General features: G+C 38.7%; 1 protein-coding gene across 1 annotated transcript in view; it reads right to left on the bottom strand.

Moving 5' to 3' along the window:
- Positions 1–20,934, bottom strand: part of ERC1 (ELKS/RAB6-interacting/CAST family member 1) — a 543,350-nt gene that overhangs the window by 408,387 nt on the left and 114,029 nt on the right. The window contains exons 3-4 of the mRNA XM_019654119.1: positions 14,736–15,152; positions 1,841–1,915 (exon numbers count right to left, since the gene is read on the bottom strand). Of these exons, the coding sequence (XP_019509664.1) occupies positions 1,841–1,915; positions 14,736–15,152 (492 nt within the window). The remainder of the gene's footprint in view (positions 1–1,840; positions 1,916–14,735; positions 15,153–20,934) is intronic.

Raw genomic sequence — 20,934 nt, 5'->3', positions numbered from 1 at the left:
TTTTTTTTTTTTTTTTTTTTGTAGCTGAGTCATCCTGCTACCTGTTGGCAGCTCAGCGGCTGCTCAGCTCAGGCTGGACTCGAACCGTTGTTGCTCAGAGCTCAAACTCTTGAGCGAACTCTTAACCAACTGAGCCACTCGGCCGGCCCCCCAATAAAAATCTTTTTTAAAAAAAAGTAATAATAGCAGCAGCAGCTAACACTGATTGAATATTTAGTATGTGCCAGGTCCTTTTCAAAGCATTTTACTCTTTTACTTAATTAAAACTTCAAAACAACCTATGGGATGGACACTGTTATTATCGCTATTCATTGATACAGAAATTGAGGAATAGAGAGAGTAGGTAACTTGCTCAGCATCATACAGTTCATTAAGTAAAGCGAGGTTTTGAATCCAGGGAATTTAACTCTAAGGTAAGCTCTTCATCACCAATTGCCGTATTGTACAGCCTAAAGATTTCTAACTATTCATTAAGTAACAACAGAGATTTTCAAAGTATGGTCCGCGGAACCCTGGGGTTATCCCCAGACCCTTTCAACAAGTCTGCAGAGCCAAAACTAATTTTTTAATAATACTACGACTTTATTTGCCTTTTCAGCTGTGTTAACATTTTCACTAAAGGTACACAAACAATGGTGGGCGAAACTGCTATGCCTTAGGACAACATGCAGGGGCACCAACCCATAGCTGTCACTGTACTCTTCAGTGTCAGCACTCACAGGGAAAAAGGAGAAAGAAATGCTTTAAAGACTGCATCACTTAGGAATGGCCTGGGTTACTTATGTCTTTTAATCAATCTCAGCCCTTGAGCACACATCTGTTTACTATTCTGTGTGATGATACAGGGAGGAGCTAGGGGCTTCTGCAGCATACTGAGGTACTGGCTGCAGAAATTGCAGTCCAGAAATGGCTGGTCCTAGAAATTGCGCTTATGTGTTTCTCTGAGTTGCAAGTTGAATTACTTACTGTTTTCACAGAACACTATTTTTAATAGAAAGAACAACTGACAGACAAACTATGGTTACTCAGACTTAATATTTGGCAGACATTTTCTTAAAAATGAATGAAATGAGCCTGTCATTTTAAGAGTACAAAGGGGTCCTGAGATCAAAAGGCTTGAAAATAGCTGATTTAAAGAAATTCTGGGGCTGGCCGAGTGGCATGTTGGTTGAGAGTTGGCTTGGGAGGCCGGCTCGGGGCAGCCGGGCCCCGGTTCAGATCCCACATGAGGGCCAGTGACGCTGTGCCCTCTACAGCTGGGATGGTGAACGGCAGCTCCACCTGGAGCTGGGCTGCCATGAGTCGCCAGCCACGGCGTGGGCTGCAGTGGGCTACCGTGAGCTACTGTGGGTGGCTGGCAGCCGGCGTGAGCGGCCAGCAGCCAGCGTGAGTGGCCAAGAGCCGCTATGAGTGGCCGTCCAGTGGCTGGCGACTGATCTGCCATGGCCGGGAGGAACGCAGTGGTCACAGTGCCAGCATGGGCCAGTGAGGCGACGTCTTCCATAACTGTACTGAAGAACGAAAGGACAACAACCAGCAACTTGTCTGTTCTCCTTTGCCGATTCCCCAACGCTGTTCCCCTCCCCCAATTCCCCAAAAAAATATTTTTAAAAAAGAAATTCCGGAAAATCCATTTGGTTCAATTTGAGTTCCGTGCTACAACTAAAAGGAACTGAAACTGAAGTACTTTTAAGGGGTCATTTTCACTAAGTCTTACTATTTCTTTTCAATCTACAAAATGAGTGAAGTGTTATTACATACCACCTTCTAAAACTCACACATGACTGTGTGATCCCTTAAATGTGTGAACTGACTCGGATGATTCTTTATTCTCACTTACCTTCATTTCAATAACGGTTTGCAGAGCTTTTGTCTTAGCAGAATCAGGGGCATTCTCAAATCTCCGATGCATCTCCTATACAAGAGAAGCAAAAAAGGGAGTAAGTGTCCTCCTTTTTACTCGTATGGAAAAATAAAAAAGAGGGTGGGGAGTTGGAGGAGAAGGGAGAGGAAGTGGCTGTGTGCAAAAGGTGTCTTCCCCAGCCTCTGAGACGCTCTGACCCCTTTCTGTCTCCCAAACTTTCTCTGTGAAGCAGACTGCATTCAGGCTAAGGAAACATAGGAGGCTCCCCATCTCCGAACTCCTCATTATTTAAAATTAGTCACACAGACCCCAGCTACCAGAACAGCTGAAACTACAGCACGTCCCTGGTTGGTGTGTCAATCTTCCACATGACCTGTATTTTCCTCTAAGACATCTAATCAGAACTCCAAATGATCCCAAAAGGGGACTAGAAATATCCCCTTTTTCAAAGGAGAAATGAAAGCAATCACAGCCAGCCTCCATCGCACAAGGCGACCAATGGCATCCTTTCCATGGCATCCACCCCCAGAGGAGCAACCACTGCTTACCCTGGATGAAAATCTCTCCCCACTGAGGCTACAAGTAGGAAGAAAAAGAAGACAAGACTGCTGAGCAAGTTCCCTAAGCAGTTTGTGTTTAGAAAAATGTCAAAAAAAATGATTTTTTTTTTAATCCAAGATTAGTTCAGGATCTGGAAGGAAGGTGGTGATGGTAATAGGTTTAAGGAAGGAACATTTTTAAATTTTTCTGACTGGCTTCCACTGCAGAATTAATGTCACAAGTAGGTTTTTCAAGGATCACCCTGAAGTTACCAGAACACCTCGGGCTACTGTCAGATTTTATGAACGTTTCTGAGTTAATCAGTCGGTACTTCCAAAGTGCCCTAGGATAGACCCTAGTGACCCCAGAGAATAGACAGGTGAATACTTTCCAACTGACCAGGAAGAATAGTTTGAGAGAAATCAAAAACAGAACTGTAAACTCCATTGAGTGACCTCTTCCTGAAGGAACAGTCCTAATGAAGTGACAAAAGTTCTAAATTGGAAACACTCCACAGCTTAAACACCGGTAATTTCTGAACATCCACTAACATAGGATCCCCATCTGGGGGCTGATACTACGGTGCAAACCACTACTAATATACATCACCCTTTCTGCTACTCTCCCCCTAACTCCAGCCTTAAATATTCAACTAGGTATCCAACTTGTATATTTAACCAGCACCTCAAACTCTACATGCCCAAGACTAAACTCTTGGTGGTGCCAAAACCTGCTCCATCCTTCCAGTCACACTGGTCCAAAACCAATGAGTCTTCTTACTGCCTTCCTTTCTCTTTCAAGCCACAGCCAATCAGGAAATCCAGTTAACTCTACCTTCAAACATATCAAAACTCAAAACACTTCTTACCACCTCCAGTGCTACCATGTGGAGGGAGCCACTAACAAAAACAATACCTTCAAAGCCAACAACATCTCCTGGGCTGGCTGAGTGGCTCAGGTGGTTAAGAGTTCACTCAAGAATGCGAGCTCTGAGCAACAGGGTCGCCAGTTCGATTCCCAGCCCAAGCTGAGCTGCCAACAGGTGGCAGGAAGCTCAGCTAAAAAAATTTTTTTAAATCTCTCCTAACCAGGCTCCCCACTCTTTATCCTACTCCCCACTACAGTCTATTCTCAACAAAGCTCTCAGAGTGACCCTTTTAAACATAATTTGACCTTGTCACTCCTCTGCTTGAAATTCTGTCATGCCTCCCCACCTCTCTTCCCACTCTTCCCTCAGACTCCTGCTGTCCCTCAGCCATGCCAGGCATTCCAACTCCTCAGGACCTGTCCACCAGATGGCCCTGCTGCCTGAACTCTTTCCTCAGCTCGTGGAGGAAGAGCTGGTCTGCTTCCAGTCTTGGCTCAAATATCTCTTCCAGATTATTAGGTTTATTAGTTGTGATAATCACATTGTGGTTATGCAGGAAATGTCCGTGTGTTTCAGAGATGCAAGCTAAAGCCTGTAGAGGTAAATTGCATCGTGTCAGGAATTTGGTGAATAAAATAAACAAAAAATGATACATGAAGCAAGTGTGGCAAAATCTTGGTAACTAGTATATCTGAGTGATAATAAGTAGACTGAGATTCATTATACTAGTCTCACTACTTTGGTGTAGGTTCGAAACTTTCCATAAAAAATTAATGTTTAATTTCTAAGTGTAACGTACGTGATTTTGCAACTTAAAATTGACACATGTCCTGTCCCCTTTACCTTATTCTACTTTTCCTTCTTCCTGTAGCACTTAGCCTCTACCATATTATGTAATCTGTTTACTTGTTATGTGTTCTGTTATTTTCTATTTTCCTCTATAAGAATGTACGCTCCTCAAAGGCCAGGGTCTAAGTTTCATTCACTGATCAATCTGACGTGCCTAGAAAAGTAGCTGGTACACCAGTAAGTGCTTAACACATTGAAAGAATGAATGTCGAATGAATGAAGAACGATGGCCACCAACCTTTCAAGAATTAGGTAAAAAAGGAATCTTTTAACTGCCGCCTACTGTGGGCTGAATTATGTGTACCTCCTCTTATTTTTCAAATAGCATGCGACACAGCCCTCCTTTTCATTTAGCTTACTAGGTTATATTTGAAATAATTTTCTTCTCTAACAAAGAAGACAGTGAACTCTTTAAGAGCAAAAACTATCCTTTGTTTCCTCAGATATTGTCTGGCCTGTAAGCAATCATTAGAAATTATTTCTCCTCCACATCTGTTCCTCTTTTGTTGGATGAAGGAATGAATAAATAAATGAATGAATTATCTGCTGGTTTCCATCTTCAGTGGTCCATTCTACTGGACCATTCCCTCTGCAATATCAAATAAAGGATCTCCTTGTTTCTAAACCTAATAGCTGTTGTCAGTCCACATCCTCTATGAACTCTATCGAGTAGCTGACTTTTTTTTTTAACCATGGAGACATTTAAGGGAGAAACATTTTTTTAATTTTCAATTGGCTTCCATTACAGAATTGCAGAATTATCCTAGCTTTAAATGTTTACTTTTCCCTATCCTATCCACAGACAGACATTTTCTAAGTTCCTGTCCTTGGAACACTTCTCAATTCTACAGCCTCAATCCAGGGCTTCTCCTAGCCCACAGAGTAACAACGTGATTTAGAAAGAAGCAACACCCCTGGGGTAGATGCAACCTCACCATGAAACATGGGTTGAGTTTTGGGCCCCACCTGCTCCATCAGCAAGAAGCTCTGGTTCAGTGAACAATGTGCACATGCAACATCCAAGGAGCTCTTCCCCAATCCCACAGATTCCCATCCAAGGGGCCCTTCCCCAATTCAACAGACTCCCATCCAAGGGGCCCTTCCCCCATCCCCCAGATTCCCATCAAAGGGGCCCTTCCCCAATCCCACACATTCAATTATTACCCTCCAAGGGTAACCTGCAAAATCTATTTCCCTGGCCCCATACTGGACATCAGTCACTCTTTCTTGCCATTGGTATCTGATCTTCTTTCTACGGTTGGGGCGCCACATTTTACGGCATCATGTACCTCCCATAATATAAGCTAAAAATGCCATGTATTTGTTTCCCTAGCCTTTCTTGCAGTTAAAGTCCAGACACATGACCTAATCACCCCAATCAGACACATACATCACTTACTTTCAATCAGAATCTTATAACATGAAGAAGCAGCAGCATGAATATTGAGACAATTCAGGCAATGAGTGGCAGAGGCAGCGGCTACCCCAGTTTCCAGACTCGGATGGCAGAGGTGCGGGTGGTGGTGGTAAGCAATGCCAGTGACGTCAGCAGATGCTGCTGCTGTGCCTGTGCCCTGCACCAACGGCAGCACTGTCTCCACCAAACCAATGAAGGAGCATGACTGATTTGAGGCACTGTTTTTGGCTATGCAACTTCTGACCCAGTTGTTCAGGCCGCCTAGAGATTCTGGGACCTACCTATTTATTCATTTATTCATGCCAGGAACTATGCCAAGTTTTGGAGATATAATGGAAGAATAATAAATTTGGTCCCTTTTATAGTGGAGTTTTGTCTGCCATGAAAAAAAAAATGATTTTAATCAAATAATCATCTAAACAATTCGTCATCATCACCAATGACCTCCACTTTGCTAAAACCCACGATTTAGCCTTAGACCTCAGCTTACTTGATCTATGAGCAGCATCTGACATGGTCTCTCAGTTCCTCTTCCTTAGTATACTCTCTTCTCCTGGCTCCAAGACATGACACTCTCCAAGTTTTTCCTCCTGCCTTACTGGCTCCTTTTCTGCCAAGCTCCTAGGAGCGCCCAGACATCAGTCCTTTGTCCTCTTCTCCAGCTTAGAAATTCCCTTGGTGTTCTCACCCACTCTCTTAATTCTCATTTCCATACACATAATAACTCCCAAATTTTACCTCCTGCTGAATCCACACTTGTGTGTGTGTATATCTGATAGATACCACACTGTTAATATATCCAAAACTGAACTCCTAATCTATCCCATCACGATTAATAGTATGTGTCCACCCAATTGTTTAGGCCAAAAACTTGGGAGTCTCGTTTCTCTTACACCACATCCAAACCACCAGGAAATCCTATTTTCAAAATGTCCCCAGAGACTGACCGCATCTTACTACCTCCGCTGCCACAATAATCTGAGCCACCATTATCTCTTGCCTGGATGATAGCAACAGTCTCCCAAAGTTAATTTCCCTATTCACAATAGGGCAGTTAGAGTGTTCTTTTAATAGAAGTCAAAATGTGCCTGAAGCCTTCGAAAGCTCCTCGTTCCTCTCCAGTGAAAGCTCCAGGCCTTCTGCCGGCCTGAAAGGCATGATGTGACTGGCCCGTTCCTTGCCTGGCTTCATCTCTTACTGTTCTCTTCCTTGGTCGCCAGCCACACTGGCCCCCCTGCTTTCTTTCCCTCAACACATCAGTCCTGTTCCTGACGTAAGGCCTTTGCACTCACTGTCCCCCCTCTGATCCACTCTCTCTTCTTCCCTTAGCTTTTCAAGTCTGCTCAAAAGTCAAAGTGTCAGAGAGGCCCATTCTTATTATTCTATTTGAAATTGCAATTCCCCTCTGACACATACTTCCAATCTCCCTAACCAAGCTCTATTTTTTCTTAGCATTTGTCACTTCCTAAGAGCATATTACTTATTATGATAAATGTAACAACTGTCTCAGATATCTTTCTTTTCATTCTGATATATATCAAGCACCCAGAACAATACCTAGCAAAATGGTATACTCAAATATTTGTCAAATGAATGTTTTTTTTAAAAACTGTATAATCCATATGTGGAAAATGTTATGAAGAAAAATATCCACAGTGCCACAAGAGAAAAATTTGAGCGATCTGGATCAATTCTAGAGATCTTGGCAAGTTTCCTAAGGAATAAGTGAGAGTCGAAGAGTGAGTGGGAGTCAGAGGGGCCAAGTTCAATTGTGAAAGGGGAGAAGAAAGAAGGCCTCACAGGTATGTTGTCAGCCAACTAAAATGCAAAATGCGAGGAGAAATGGAGGCTGAGAATCTAGAGATGTCCTGCATGGGGCCCATACAACCCCTGGAAGGTCTGGGTGAGCTCCGAAGTGTACAAGCACTTCATCCTGAAGCCTGCTGCCCTACACCAGCTAGCAAGTGCTCCTTCTTCACTTCCCATGCACTTTTGTTTTCATTGATTTAAAATACTTCAGACATACAACATCCCTTTGCTCATGAAAGCAGCCTAATCTGGCTTTTTTCGCTACCTCTCCATTCAAACAACTGATCAAAATCACCAATGAATTCCAGGTGCCAAATCTAACGGACAAATTTCTGTCCTCATCTTCCTAGAACTCCCAGAGGTGTTCAAAGCAATGACCAACTCCCTTCTACCTACAGGATCTCTTGTGACTACTCGTATTATGACACCGCACTCTCCTTTTTCTCCCTGTCTTTCCAGTTGCTCCATTCCCTGTTTCTTTTGTAGGTCCTTCCTTCTAAATTAGACCCCAAAATACTATAGTGACCAGGGGATCAGTTCTAATCCCTTTTCTCTTTTTCATCTAAACTCTCTAATCTACTACATTGTCTAAAATTCAACTGAGATGCTAGTGAATTTCTAGACCTGCCCTCTGCTATGATTTCAAGACTCATATGACCATTTGTTCACTTGACCTTTCCCGTTAGCTGTCTAATAGGTAACTCAAACTTATTTTATCAAAAACAAAACTCCTGATTTTCTCCTGCTTACTCTGATGAGTCTGATGACAGACCAGCATTTCCCATCTTGTTAAATATGGCGCTGCCTTCCCAGCAGCTCAGGCCAATGCCAGTGTCTCCATCCACTCCCCCCAGATGTTCGTTTCCCACAAGCAGGTCCTAATTATTGTATCTTCAAAATATTTCCTGAATTTATCCATTGGACTCCATCTGCAGTCTAGTTTCAGCCTAGATAACTAGATAACCTCTAGTTAGTTTCTTCCAACTCCTCTGTCCATTTTCAAGGGAGCACTAGGGGACTCGATAAAGCATCAACAAACCAGGTCACTAGTCTGCTTTAAAGGCTTCAATAGCTTCCCATGTACTTCTCACCCTATACAAAATCAACATGATCTGACATACAGAGAGAAGACTGGCCCTCTTGTTGTAAAATGATTTCAAAATTAGACAAAAGGCATGAAATAACTGTTTTCAGACGATGGCAAACAAGCAGCACAGGACTATGATCTTTGAGAAAAGAGAAACAAATAAAGTGATGGCCCCGACTTGCAATCCAATATGTGATGTAAGGAGAGGAAACCCAAACAGAAAACAGCAGTCTTGCAGAGCTCAGAAGGCAGACAGGTCAACGTGGAAGAGTCCTAGACAGTGGGCTGTGCAGAGCAGAGTAACACAGAGAAGGTAGCTAGCCAGAAAAGCAGTAGTGTCTAATCCAACAGGCCCCTTGAGTCTTCAGCCCAATACTAAGTATGCATGCATAGAGCAAGACTTCACAGAGTCGAAGAACTACTGGGGACAGGACCACTACCACAGAGCTTAGGATTGGGTGACTGTCTGAACTCACATGGGGCTGGGGACAATTCAAATTCCAAACAGCCAAAGTGGAGAGAACAACAGAGGCACTTGGTAGTGACAACAGAAAGGCCAGTCTTAGGAGCACAGCTAACCCAGCCGCAGAGGGAAGGCTATCTAGAACAGCTTTCACACAGGGTAAAAAGCAAGTTTTGTAAGGATCGAGTTAATCCACAATTATTATACATTAACTCTTGCAAGACACAGCACTTCTTTAAGGAAGACAGTAAACTCCAGGACACATTAATCCAGGACAAAACCTGCATGCACTGGTTCAGGCCATAATAACCTCTCATCTGCAATGAAAACAACCACCTCATCAGCTTCCTCTCAGCTTCCAGGTTGTCCACATTTAATCAATTCTCTATATGTAAACAAGGTGATCAATTGGGCACACAGTAGATATTTAATAATATTTGTTTAATAAATAAGTATAAAACTTTAAAATGTATAAACAAAAATCAAATGAATCCTGCTAATTATAAATAATCTTTGTTCATAAAATGCTGTAATCTATACTTTGTATTTTTCATTTGGTATTTCTATATCTACTTGAAAATATTAAAACTGCATTTCTTTGAAATACCTCACAGTTCAGATACTTAACTAATTTTATCTGACCTCTTTCCCATTACCTACATCTAAATTTGTTAAATTTCCAAATGTTTTAAGGTAAAACTATTATAATTTTATTTTAAACTCTAGCAAGCATGTAAGCAAAAAAAACAAAGCAAACAGAAATCCACTGGAATAAAAAAAAAATCTTCCTATGCTAAGGAACTAGGATGCATTTCAAATCATTCACAAGCATAAAGCTTTCCTATTAAGTCATTTTACAACCTATCACTCAGAACAAATTTCCATTCAGAAGCCTGCACATTAAAGAGCATTATGAACACATCTTGCAGTCAGTGAGCTGATACAATCCCCCTTCTCAATTCCCAATGAGCACATCAAGCCTCTGGCTCATGCACTGTTAATAAGGAGAAGAGATGCTGGAAATAGAAATAAATGTACTATGCAAACAAATGTAGGAAGTACAATAGGCCATTTGCTCACTTTATTTCACTCCTTTTGGCCTGATATTTTTCATTCAAAAAAATGTGAAATACAGGTAAAATATCTGGCTCTTGTTACACTGTCAACTGTAATAGACAGTAGAAAATGAGTTCACTTCCTCTCACTAATTTACTAAAGAATAATGACTAATCTAGAGTTAGAAAACAAGTTAGAAACAAAATTTCTCACTTCTCTCTTTCTTTAGTAGTTTATTTCTTTTTATGATATGTCTTTTTAAAAGTAAGTCAACTTTTACTTATACAACTGAGAGAAAGAGGTGTTTGTGGCTGAAAAGTACTACTTATGCCTGAAATTTCTTTTCTTCAAGTTTCAAGTTTTAGGCTCCAAAAACCCTTGGTTCAAGGGCAGTAGCTCCAGATTGCCTGTGAAGTTCTTTCATAGATTCAGTCGCCCACACAGGTTCTAGGTTTACTCACAACACAGAGAGGACAGAAATCAAGAAGAAGGGAATGTCAATGGGAAGAGTCCTCACTATTTTTTCTGTATCTTAACTCAGCCAGCTTCAGATAGCATTGTACTTCAACATTTTACCATTTCTAGTAACGCCATTATTCTGAGAAAAAGTATTGTCTGTCAAAATGGAAATAAGGCACAAATAAAAAAAATAAGGGGAGCAGAAATAATCTGAATAAATAAAACTCATTTTTCAAAATCACTACAAAAAAGCAAACTAACTAGGGACTCCTTTTTCTTAATTCTTCCCATTCTTTGTTATTTCTATTTTTTTCCGCTATATATCTCTATTTCGGTTTTTTCCCCTCCATTCTCCTCTGCTTATTCCTTTACAACTGCCAATGATACTGACAGGCACTCCTCAGATCTGCTAGGGAGAGTCAGTATTCCTAGCCTAGACCTTAGTCAAATAGGACATTTTTCTCAAACATTTCGGCAAACTCTAACATGATAGCAGTTGTACTAACAAGTTTTGTTGATTGAAATATTATAGAGACAAAAACTAGCACGAATGTAATAATATTCTAAAACAAATTTATATTTTATTCACCACAAGCATCTACATTTTAGAAACCAGGAATACATATAGATCTGAAATATATTATTAATGTGGACTATAGACAATACTAGATATGCATATGGATTGCAGACCTAAAAATTCCATAGCTAACTTAGGTCTTGTTCTGCCAATAGAATGAGTACCAAAATTTGGGTCTCAAACTTCAGCATGTAACAATCACCTGTAAAGCCTCTTCAAGCTCCATAAACACAAGCCCCAATCACTAACCACAAGTCTTGCCTGTAGTTCAATATTTGTCCAATAGATGTCATGCCTTCACTCTTCTATCAATGAAAGGTAAGGTACAGTTAACAATATAAAATCTAACAATAAGTATCACATAATGTAATTTTGGTACAAGCAGAAAATGCAATGCTTAATTTAAATTTTGGTTTTTTTCTTTGGCCTTTAATTGGGGGTAATTATTTACCTGTTATGTAAAAAATCATGTGTATAAACAAAATGACAAACTAAAAACGTTACAGGATATGAATGCCATTTTAATATTACTGTATTTCATCAAATCGAAGATGCCACTGATTTTAAGATACACCATTGTTTTATGTGCCAGAAAGAAAAGGGGGAAATGCCTCCAAATAAATCATTTATTATTCAGAATTTTTATGTTATACTGATTGCAAGAGTTCTTTTTGATTTATTTAACCAGAGCTTTATCATGTATCATTTTTCAACTGTTTTTGACCATCTCCACATCAATGACTTTGTTTCAATGCTAACTCACAGTGCATTACTGAAGACATACTGAACAACAATTAAAGTTAATAATAAATACCAACAATGCTCACACCCTCAACTAAAGCAATAAAACACACAATTACGGCAATGTTTTTGATGCAAAGGCAAACAAATCTAGCATGACTGCTGCCTTGCAGACAGAGATTGGAAAATGCCATCAAGGTAAGACTGAACACAATTTCATATTGTCAAAATAGGAAAAATTGTGAGTCTCAGGATTTAATGACATACCAATTTTTCAAAAGATGGACAATAATATAATTATATTATTATATAAAACCTATCATATCCTAGCATTGACAACTCACAAGCCTTTCTGCCTTTCATGATACACCAGTGTAGGGGTCGACAAACTGCAGCTCACAAGCCACATGGGGCTCTTTGGGTACATTCCATCTCAAAAGTTTGCAGACCCCTGGAAGAGCCAATCCTGCCCCTCACAACAATTTAAAAATTATTTGAGAGCCATAAATATATTTTTACATAATCACCATTACGTGAATAATATCCTTTAAAAATTTTATAAATGAAACTATGATAGTTTTATTTTCATTTTCAATTTTACTTCAGAGCCACATGTACGTACCCAAAGAGCTGAATGTGGCTCGTGAGCTGCAGTTTGCCAACCCCTGCACTAGTGATATAATGTACAACAATCATTTCAAGTCACCATTCACCTAACCTAGATTAGAGCTGTTCAATTCTTTACTAGACACTTCCTTGTTCACTCTTGACTCTCCCATTTATTCTCATATAATCACAGTAAATTTTAAAAGCTAAACCAAATCTTATCACTCCCTTGATTAAATGCTGGAATGGTTTTCTCTTGTACCTTGAATAAAACTGTTGCATAAATTATCAGCAAGAATCATGAAGGTAAGTGCTTTGTCTCCTAGAGGGCACAGATTTTGTTTTATTCACTTAGGCTATTTCCCTAGTGCTTCGCATATGGTTAGTGCCCAGTAAATATCTGACATTTAAACTTATTCAAATAGTATTTCTTGAGTACCCAATGTGTATTTTTAGACATTTTTAACAATGTTCTATGGGTAGGCTCTGGGTTATCTCATTACAATTAAAATCTTTAAAATAAACTGAAAGAAACTCAGGATGTGCCTATAACATAGTATTTGATAGAAAATGTTCTAAAACATTAGGATTTGGTCATTTGAAGAGCACAGCATATGTATACATAGCTACAGATTAATCATAAAAATATGGTATATGCTACTGGGAGGGTAAACTGGTCAAATCAGTCTGGAAGATGAGATTATTCAAAGTTTCAATAAAGTAAACACTCTTTGAGCACATTTATTTCTAGGAACTTATCCTAAAAAAATTAATGTACAGGGATATGTGATTAAGGATATTCAGTGCAGCGCAGTTTTATAATACTGAAAAATTAACAGTGGTCTAAATTTTCAACAGCAAGAGATATTCAAATAAAGGCAATGGGATATTATAAGTGCATTTGAAATTACAAAACTACATGTTCTGACAAAGAAAGATGATCAAGACAAATTACCATGTTTTGCCGTGTATAATGTACACTTTTTTGCCCAAATTTGTGAGGGAGAAATAAGGATGCACATGTTACATGGGTAGTACTAATTCCATATCTATATAAATGTTTTTAATTCTTTTATTTATGCTTATGAGTTAACGTGTAACCCTAGAAATCAATAATGATATCCTTATGTAAAATAATACTCTGGAATATGATAACTGGTTTTGTTGAACTTATGACAAACTTGCAACGACAAAGAGTTCATGGCCTTCTATGATGCATAAATATCGTAAATCTGTTACTGGTACATAAAATTTCTTGTGTATTAGTAATACTGATAAAGTTTTCTATCTTTTTAATAAAAAGAAATACAGAAATAATGAAAGAATGTATACATAACAAAAATAACTGGACACATACATAATGAAAACTGATAATCACTAGGCAATGACACCTTGATTGTAAGTTTTTGCTAATCTACTTTGTAATTTTACTATAATAAACTACAATAAATTTACTGTGTGATAAAACTGTGTTTTGAAAAAACACTGAATTTCTTTTAAAATGTCCTATTAATAAATATTTCAGATTTTTTTACAAAAGGAGAAATTATGGAACAAACTATAAATTTAAAAGTATTCTTTTAAAGGTGCTATTTTTCTGCTTTGTGAATATCCCATTTTTTCAACCTCCTGCATCACATGTCATTCCAAAAGGAATTATTCAGGACTGGCACTAACACAGTTCTAAGTTTTTTCTTTCTCTATCCAAATCGGAAAACTACCCAAAATCTCTGAGAGCATTATAGCTGTCAATTTTTTTAATTCACTGTAAGATGAATTCTTCATTTATGCTTTCTTAAAATGAAGCATTATCTAGAAAAGTGAAAAATTATCAAGTCATAGTGGTCAGCTGAAGTCTGATTTTCCTCAAAGTGACAGTGTGCCTCTGCATCATTCTCTCTGTGCCTCCACAGCAGCAAATGATTTTTATCACATATATTTTATAGCAAGGCAACAGTTTCCATGGAAACCACAGATCAAACATATCCATTACTGCTGCCAAGGACTGTATAAGCACACCTAATCTGAGGTTACCACTTACTTTCTCTTATTGATGTTTTTAAATTGAGCCAATAGTTAGCTACTCTGATTCTCGTTTTGTTGCATGTATCTCTATGAACAAACATGAGATGAGTAACAAATCAAAAAAATTCTGTGCCCCTTAGCAACAAAATGAGTCTCTAGAAACCAGAAGGGGGAAAAAAGGACCCAGAAAGTTATCAAGCCAGTATGCATACCAGTCAATGTCATCTCATACAAGCGAGCAAAGCAGAACAGAAATCAGTGAATCACTTACATACCAGCCCAATACAGCATAAAAATTTATCTTGGCCAAGATGCTGACCAATCATGGGAAAAAGAATCAATAATTCCTAACAACTGAAAAAGTGCTCACTCACCTCTCTCAGCATATTGTTCTCTTTTTCCTTCTGCTCCAAAAGGCTTTCTAGGTGGTGGACGTGCATCTCAGCCTCTGCCAGGCGTCTTGTCCTCTCATGGTCTTCCTCAGTGGCCTTAGAAGAAAGGCCTTTGCTCTGCAACATCTCCAGAAGCTTCTTGATGGATTCGTCCCGAGCATTCAGGGTTTGCTTCTGAGTCTCAATGCGCAGCTCCATTTCTTCCAGGGTCTTTCGAAGAAGGAACAGCTCTTTGGCCTGCCTTTCGTGCTCAGCATGGAGCCTCTGGAAGTTCTCCTCCGTCAGCTCTGCCACACAAGGCTCACCAGTCCTGCTGCTACTGTCTTGCTGAAACAGCTGGTTGAGATCCCTCTGAATCCGTAATTCATCCTGGAGAGCCTGGATTGTCATCTGCATGTGCTAGAACCAAGACAAAAAAGAAAATCCAAATCAACTTTCCTCCTCAAGCAGCAAAAACAGAGCAGATTGGACAGAGTCAGAGAGTAGCTACCAGGACTCTGAGAATCCTGCCTTTACCAATTAGGATTCACATCATTCTGTTTTACATCATCTTAAAACATGACTGAGATAATCTGCAAAATGTTAGTAATTTAACTTGTTCCCAACAGGAAACAAGTATGGCAGCTCCTCACTCTGCATAAGCCATGACAAAATAAAACGCTGGTCAAAAGAAGAGAAGGTAGAACTGAAGGAGGGAAGGACAAGGGAAAGCCAGGGGAAATCTTTGGGAATACAAACACATCATATTAAAAATGTCACCAAAAAATACAAAGGATATCAAGATATAAAATGATGTAAAACGTATTTTACAACCAAATTTACATATTAAATAATAAGTACTAGTATTTAATGAGTAGCTTCTACAAGCCAGATCGTGCCAAGCACTTTATATGTGTTAATTCATTTAATCCTTACTGAGACATATAATATTCTTTGAATTTATTGATGATGACACTAGACTACAAGTAGCTTGCCCAAGATCACACTGTAAGTGATAAAGCTTAGATTCAAAACAAAAACACAAAGCAATTCTCCCACTACAGCCCACTAAAGCTAGTACTACCCAAAGGTAATAACTTGAAGCTTTAAAAAAAAAAAAAACGTGAGACTATGTGAGCTTTTTATATAGGGAAGGTAACAATATAGGCGAGTAATTAAATAAGGATGTAAATGCAGAAAAATGTTTGCAAGGGCACATCTTTAGCCTGTACCCTAATGAAAGTATATGAACCTTTAATCTCCATGAGTAAATTCCAACACATTATACAAAGAATCTAAAAGACGTTACATCAAGAATCTCATGTTTAGGAATGAAAAAGCAATAATAAAAGGTCACTCTTTGTATTTAAGACATCAAGGCCCAGCAGTGCCACCGTGGAAAGAATGCTAACATGCAATTGGAAGATGGGAGCTTGGATTCCAGCTCTCACACTAACTAGCTATGCAATTTGGAACGCACTGCCATCATTCTGGGTTTCAGATTCCTCATATTTAAAATGAGGATATACAGGGCCAGCCGAGTGGCTCAGTTGGTTAAGAGCTTGCTCAAGAGTGCGAGCTCTGAGCAACAGCGGTTCGATGCCCAGCCCAAGCTGAGCTGCCGCTGGCTGCCAACAGGTGGCAGGGTGGCTCAGCTACAAAAAATAAAAATTAAAATTAAATTAAATTAAAATGAAGATATAAATATCTGTACCATATTTTCACAGAATAAATGACATAGAAATCTTTGTGGTATATATTTTAAAACATATCTCATTTTAAAAAATGCAAAAGACCATTATAATAAATATCTCAAGAAAATGATTTGCCAAGTGTACAAAGATGTGTATACAAAGATCCTCACTGTTGTTCGTAATAGTGACAGAACTGGAAACAACCTAAATGGATATTAAGAGGTGACAAGTTAGGTAAGTGGGAATGTCCACACAATCTAATACATCAATAAAAAATAACAATGTAGATTTATACTTATTGATAAAAACTATGGTCATAATATATTAAGTATCAGAAAGCAGACTATATAATAGCAGGTATAGGATGATCTCAATTCTGATTTTTATATACATGCAGAGAAAAGTCTAAAAGAATATAAACAATTGCCAATGACTATCTCTGTGTATGGGTAACTTTCACTTTTCTTCATACGTTTTTGTACTGTCTAAATCTCCTATGGTGAGCATCTAAGTCTTTTGTAACAAAAAGGAAATTTTTACCTAAAAATAAGAGAAACAGACTTCAGAGACACCTGCTTCAATGTAAAACACTGTGTTCAATTTGCTACCACTTTTGTTAAAAAGGGAGGGAACAATAAATATTTCCTATTTATTATAAATTAAAAAATATATTCATAAGAAATAAAAATGTTTATGGAAAGTTACACAAGAAATAATTAATGGCTATTTTTGTAAAAAAAAACTGGAATGGCTGAGGGACAACTTATAAGAAGACTACTATGTATTTATTCTATTCCTCTTGAAATTTTTTTAACTGAGGAATAACTGACATTGGAATTTTTAAAAACAGCTCTATTGAGATATAATTCATTACCATAAAGTTCACCTTTTTAAACTGTACAATTCAGTGTTTTTCAGCATATTAAAAGTTGTACATCGATCCCTCCTTTCTAATTCTAGAACACTTTCACCACCCCTAAGAGAAATCCTGAACCCACTGACTGTCACTGCCCATCTTTCTTTCCTCCTCCTCCCCTCCTCTTGAATTTGAACTAAGTCGGCATACTACCTATTCAAAAATTAAATTCAAAAAGATGCCTACCAATATTTTCAGCCTTAAAAAAAATGAAATTCTGACACATGCTGCATGAATGAACCTTGAGGATATTATACAAAATGAAATAAGCTGGACACAAAAGACAAATATTATGATTCCACTTACATGAGGTACCTAAAACAGTACAATTTATAGAGACAGAAAGTAGAACAGTGGTTGCCAGAGGGTGGGAATAGGGAGTTACTGTTTAACTGGTATAGAGATTCAGTTTTACAGGATGAAAAGAGTTCTGGAGTTGGATGGTGGTGATGGTTGTACAACCATATGAATGGACTTTATGCCACTGAACTATATGTTTGAAAGATGGTTAAGACAGTAAATTGAAAATGGTATATACAAGATGTATTTTACAACAACAACAACAGAAAGGAAGAAATGGCTGCCACAGAATTCCATGGTATGGAAATATTAAATAATTTATAACTACTGATAAATGTTTCTGTTGGTTCTCATTTTTCACTATTATGATAGATAACTTCATACACATATCTTTGCACACATATCCAAACTTTTCCTGGGGATAAATTCTCATAGGTAAAACTGCTGGATTGGAGCATATGCAGTTATAATTTTGATACATGTTACAAATTATCTCTAAAGGGTTCTGTACAGATTTCAACTTCCACCAATGTCTGGGAGTGGCCATTTCCCCATACCTTTGACAACTATGGTCATTTTCTTTCTTTTCTTTCTTTTTTTCTTTCAATTTCTGGCATTTCTTTGATTACAAGTGAGGGTGAATATCTATTCACATATCCACTGGCACTTTGTATTCATTCCTTTGTGATTCAACTGTTCTTTGCCCATTTTCCTAATTCATTTGAAGAGCTTTCTGTACCAGGAAAATAACATTTCGTGTGCTATGTATGTTACAAATATTTCCAAGTCTGTCATTTTTATTTTAACATTGTTTATGGTGATTTTTTTTTAAAGATTTTTATTGGGGAATTGGGGGAAGGGGAACAGACAAGTTGCTGTCCTTTTGTTCTTCAGTCTAGTTGTGGAGGACGTTGCTTCACTGGCCCAAGTTGGCACCATCATTGCGCTCTTCCCAGGCGAAGCACATCAGTCGCCGGCTTCTGGACGGCCGCTCACTGCGGCTGCTGGCCGCTCACGCTGGCTGCTGGCTACACACGGTAGCCCATGGCAACCCACTGCCACAGGGGCTGCAGCCTATGCCATCGCCAGCAACTTACAGCAGCCCAGCTCCAGGTCGAGCTGTTGTTCAGCATCTCAGCTGCGGAGGGCAGTGTCACTGGCCCTCATATGTGGGATCCGAACCGGGGCTCTCTGGTGTCTCAAGCCAGTTCTTAACCATCGTGCCACTCGGCCAGCCCATGGTGATTTTTAAATAGAAAAAAAAAATTTTAATGCAAAGATATCAACCTTTTTGTAGTTTTTAGTTTGGGTATTATGCTTAGAGCAACAGTGAAATTTAAATTCTCACAGTCTTAGGGCCGGCCGAATGGCTCAGTTGGTTAAGAGCTCGCTCAAGAGTTTGAGCTCTGAGCAACCGCAGTTCGCGTCCAGCCCGAGCTGAGCAGCCGCTGAGCTGCCAACAAGTAGCAGGATGGCTCAGCTAAAAAAAAAAAACAAAAAAAAAATTCTCACAGTCTTCAAACTCTTGAAAAGCATTGCTTTTTCTTACCAAGAACAAATTTACAATACAATTATCAGGTATTTTAATTCATGAATATGATTTTTTAAATGCACTTAACTGTCAGCATTATATTTTAAGATTCTCAGTTGCTGGAGTTCAAAATCCTTAATAAAAAGATGTCAAAATGCTAATCCTCTAAAGCCTATAATAACCCTAGCTTCCTTCTTTAACTTTGGAAGTCAAAATAATCCAGATAAATCCTGAAATGAATTTATCCCAAAGAGAAGTATCAGAAGTTAAAATTCCAAAATGAAACTGATTTCTAGGTACAATTGTTCATCCTTTTTGGGACATTCATCACCAATTCATTCAAGTCAGGAGAAACAGAAGTTGACTACAACTAATAGTCTCACATATACTTTAGCATTTATGATTAAATGCAGTATGGAATTATTATTTTGGTAAAGAAAAAAAATGCAAATACTAATGTATCTACTTCTTCGGTTCTGCTAGCACCCATTTTATATGATACCATTAAAAACATGCTCTGGGGTCGGCCGGATGGCTCAGCTGGTGAGAGCGCGTGCTCTTAATAACAAGGTTACCTGTTTGACTCCCACATGGCATGGTGGGTTGCGCACCCTGCAACTAAGATTGAACACAGTGGCTGGACTTGGAGCTGAGCTTGCACCCTCCACAACTAAGATTGAAGGACAACAACTCGACCTGGAGCTGATGGGTCCTGGAAAAACACAATGTTCCCCTTCCCCAATTCCCCAATAAAATCTAAAACAAACAAACAAAAAAAACAACGTGCTCTGACTGGTAGCCTAGAAGGCTACACAACAATTTTTTCCACTGAAATAGGAATCAACATTCCTACCTTAGGCTACATTCAAGTTAGCTTTACTTTATACAAATCCTTGCCAACTTCCTGGGAGAAGAAAGAAGCAGGCTAGATGCCAGGCTATTAACTCTCTGGCATATTCACACAGAAGATAAAATGAGCATATCTGCACATCTCATAGACATTTACAATTAACCAAAAACACACTGAATTTAGTGGAAAGACATGGGTTGTAAGATATTAGGAGAATTTCTATTTGGGAGTTCTGCTTATGACATTCTCCAAAATGATCTCACACTTCTCACTTCTAAATTTTATACTGACACACACTAGTCAACTTTTCAGTCTAACACTCAGCTTAATCTGGAAAGATAGGAAAAGTAAGTGTTTATAATTTACTCCAAGAATTATGTTAGTATTACACCAAGCTACAGCTCAAGGAAATGGTAGGATACTGTGAACAACAATACTGAAAATTCTTAAATCTCTGACAGGGACTATGACTTTTTTTAGAAAAATAATACATCTGCAAAAATGACAAACAATCACAACACTTCATGTATTTTATTTATTTATTTTTATTGTTAGTTTCAGGTGTACAGAACAATGCAATAGTTATCCTTTTCACTCTCCCAGAGTAACAACCCCCCTCCCCCCATATATTGCCCTCCCACCCCCGATATCATGCTTATCTATTACAATTCCATTGATTCTAATCCCCCTGCTATTCCATGTCCCAAGACTAAATGTACATATAATTATAGTTGACATACAATCTTATAACATCAGTTTCAGAAATACAGTGCGGTGGTCAGGCCTCTACACCGACTATGAAGTGGTCTCCCCAACAGGACATGAGTCCATCTGGCCCCCTAAGAAATATTTACAACATTACTGATTATATTTCTCAGACTGTCTTTTCCTATTCCTGAGGCCATATTGTA

The sequence above is a fragment of the Hipposideros armiger genome, unplaced genomic scaffold, assembly GCF_001890085.2.
Source record: "Hipposideros armiger isolate ML-2016 unplaced genomic scaffold, ASM189008v1 scaffold_213, whole genome shotgun sequence".
Classification (NCBI taxonomy): Eukaryota; Metazoa; Chordata; class Mammalia; order Chiroptera; family Hipposideridae; genus Hipposideros; species Hipposideros armiger.
Note: the sequence above shows the minus strand (reverse complement) of the source record. Positions and strands in the feature narration are given on the sequence as shown.